This window comes from Poecilia reticulata, linkage group LG17 (genome assembly GCF_000633615.1).
Source record: "Poecilia reticulata strain Guanapo linkage group LG17, Guppy_female_1.0+MT, whole genome shotgun sequence".
Classification (NCBI taxonomy): domain Eukaryota; kingdom Metazoa; phylum Chordata; class Actinopteri; order Cyprinodontiformes; family Poeciliidae; genus Poecilia; species Poecilia reticulata.
Genome location: NC_024347.1, coordinates 2,080,790 through 2,083,657, shown reverse-complemented (window position 1 = coordinate 2,083,657; position 2,868 = coordinate 2,080,790). Strand labels below are relative to the sequence as shown.

The 2,868-nt window shown below is 38.4% G+C and overlaps 1 protein-coding gene across 1 annotated transcript in view; it reads left to right on the top strand.

The window, feature by feature from the left end:
- LOC103479187 (E3 ubiquitin-protein ligase RNF220) overlaps window positions 1-2,868 on the top strand; it is a 62,061-nt gene that overhangs the window by 28,853 nt on the left and 30,340 nt on the right. The window contains exons 5-6 of the mRNA XM_017309855.1: window positions 803-845; window positions 2,213-2,262. Of these exons, the coding sequence (XP_017165344.1) occupies window positions 803-845; window positions 2,213-2,262 (93 nt within the window). The remainder of the gene's footprint in view (window positions 1-802; window positions 846-2,212; window positions 2,263-2,868) is intronic.

Genomic DNA, 2,868 nt, shown 5'->3' with positions numbered 1-2,868 from the left:
TTGGCCAATCTTTCTGCAACCTAACTTTGTACTTTTAATACTTTATTTACATTTAGCAACTATTAAACTCTAGTATTTCAAAAATTTACAAAATTTAATAGTTGAATGTAAATTTGAGAGTGGTCATTGAAATAAAAATAGTGACGCCACCCAAAACATAACAGAAAAGCTCTAGAAAATAATAATCAAGATTAATATTTTATCATTGAGACATTTTTAATTAAATAAACAAATCAAATAAACAGCGTTAAAAGTAGTATAGCCAAACCCACCTATTAAGTGACAATGAACTCCATGTAAATCATCAGAATTGTCTCCTGGAGGTTCAGTATGAAACCCGCTGCTTCCCCCTAGTGCCCAATAGGCGAAATAACAACCAACGTCTTGCACACTTCCGTTTCCTMAACTGTCACGTGATCACAACAAGCCAACATGGCGTCCGAAATGAGAGCTTTATGCAGTTTCGGGCGCCACTTTCAATCCTTTTCCATCCGTGTGGATTTGTAGTCACAGCGTTTAGTTTGTTGGGATGTAGAATATCTGGCGGCAGCCCTGAACTCTGTGCAGCAGKGAGTTTTAGGCCCGCTGTCGACAGGGAGCAGAAAGTCATGGAGGAGGTGGAAAACAAGAGAGAAGTAGGTGGAACTGTCTACTGTCTGTGTTGATAAGCGCACCCCCCCACCAGAAAGTATCCAAAGCAATCCCATTCAGAACAGCGAGATTTGCTCTTGTGAACACTGCCCACTGTCTAATTAACGTCTAATGAGTATTTCCTCTCTCTCTTTTCTTCTTTTGCTTGCAGACATTTTTACGAGTTCGGGCAAACAGGCAAACGAGATTGAATGGTATGTACACATGTCGGTTCAGCTAATTGTGCCATTTAATGTGCCATTAGCATATATTTAACAACGTGTTACTCTAACTTTGAATTTACTTGTAAAGCGGCAAGAGTTAATACAAAGCTAAACAGTACATGTTAAATAGAAATGAGAATAAATTACTTCTTTAGCAGAAATATATATGAATAATGCACTTGATAGAAAAAGAAAATACGTCATATTCATTTTTGCTCTACTTATATTTAACAAGTATCTATTTGGGGGAATAAACGTGCACTTTCAGTGTAGGGGTTTCCATGGAAACCACAACCTAACTCCAGTGTGAGTCTTCAAGAAAGTAAATACTTTTTGTAAAGTGCCTTGAGGTGGAATTGTATGAGATAAACCAGTGTACAAGTAGCATATAATTATTRAACAAAAATGAATAGATTTTCTAAATACACAAAAATTTGAAAAGTGTGGCCTGCATAATCCTTTACTCTGATGTAACTAAATAATATCCAGTGCAACTTATTTCCTTCTAATTTCTTCACAAAGTCTGGCTTTGTGTGATTTAATCTTTATCAAATACATCTGTTTTTGAAAACCTTTTAGAGAACTTTAATGAAAAACATTAAGACCCCGGAAGAYAGCAGAAAGTGGAAGATAAAAACATTTAAAGTAGTGATAGGTGATAAAATAACACCTAAAGCTTTGAACATTRCACACAATCTGGCCTTTGTTGAAAGAAAGCAATAAATAACATCAACAACTTGTCACGAGCGCTCCGGGGGATACAGCAAATAAGTGCTCTGGAGGGGTCACATTTCACCAGGAAAACAGCACTAGGCATACAGCCTGAGCTACAATGTGATGTTTTAAATGACATCTGCTTGTGTTGTTCTGAATGGCCTACTCAATGTCCATACCTCAACCTGGATGGAAATCTGTGGTGCAGAAACGTTGACATGTGATGTTCACAGATGGTCTCCATCCAGGCTGATTTGARCTATTTTGAATGAAAGGACAACATGCTAAAAGCTGGTAGAAAAGACTGTAAATGGACAAAACAGTGGTGAATATAAATGTACATCACACTTTCCAGATTTTTGTGTAAGAAAACGACTGAAAACCATGTATTTTTTTCTTTTTGYAAATATTGAATCTCACATAAGTCCTACTTTGTTTGTTAATCACTGTTGTTTTACAAGGCGCTTTTTAAATCTGGCATTTTGAGAAGTTCTCTCCATGTGGGGACTTAAAGGTTTGAGCTGCACGTAATTAGCAGCCGTTTCCTCTCCTCTTTAAACAGTGCTTCTCTCGATTAGCGTCAGGAAGAGAAATGGCATGGAAGCCCCTTCTTCTTTTGCTYCCTCCGCGCTCTTGCCCCGCAGTTATGGCATGCTGCCTTATGTCCTCCTCTTGTTCTCCTCCTCCTCCCTCTGTCAGTTGCCGAGATCCCTCTTGGCCTCCTTTGCTTTTCCCAGCCAGCTAAAAATTAATGTCCCCGCGCGCCATTTGCAGTTAAGAAAAAACGACAGAGACTCAGGGTTCAATCACGGCTGTTCGGCCCTGTTAAATTTCTAATTAAATGTGTGGGTGGATGGGGGTGGAGGCTGGGGCTTGGGTGGGAGTGCGGGGGGTGTGGGGTGCCATGACAGAGAAACAAAAAAGGAGTAGAGCAAAGGCACTGATGTAGAGAAGAGTGGAAATGAATTGAGGGCGTCGCATCCAGCTGTTTCTCTCTGAAGGTGATCCAGAAGGTGKCAAGTTTGGTYAGATCAGCCATCTTTAATCAGCGGCATTAGAGCTGAAACAATTAATTGTGATTAATCAGTTATTGAGATAATTGTCAACTAATTTAGTGATCGATTAATTGCTAACTGACTCAAAACAATGTACAGAAAATATATACATTTTTAATTCAAGATTAAAAAATAAACTTTCTGTAAACATGTTCTTGCCAAACTCCTTAAATGTCATAGTTTTAGCTCCACTTACTGTAAATAAAACAAATCTCCTACTAAGCACCTTTTGATATCTAATTAAT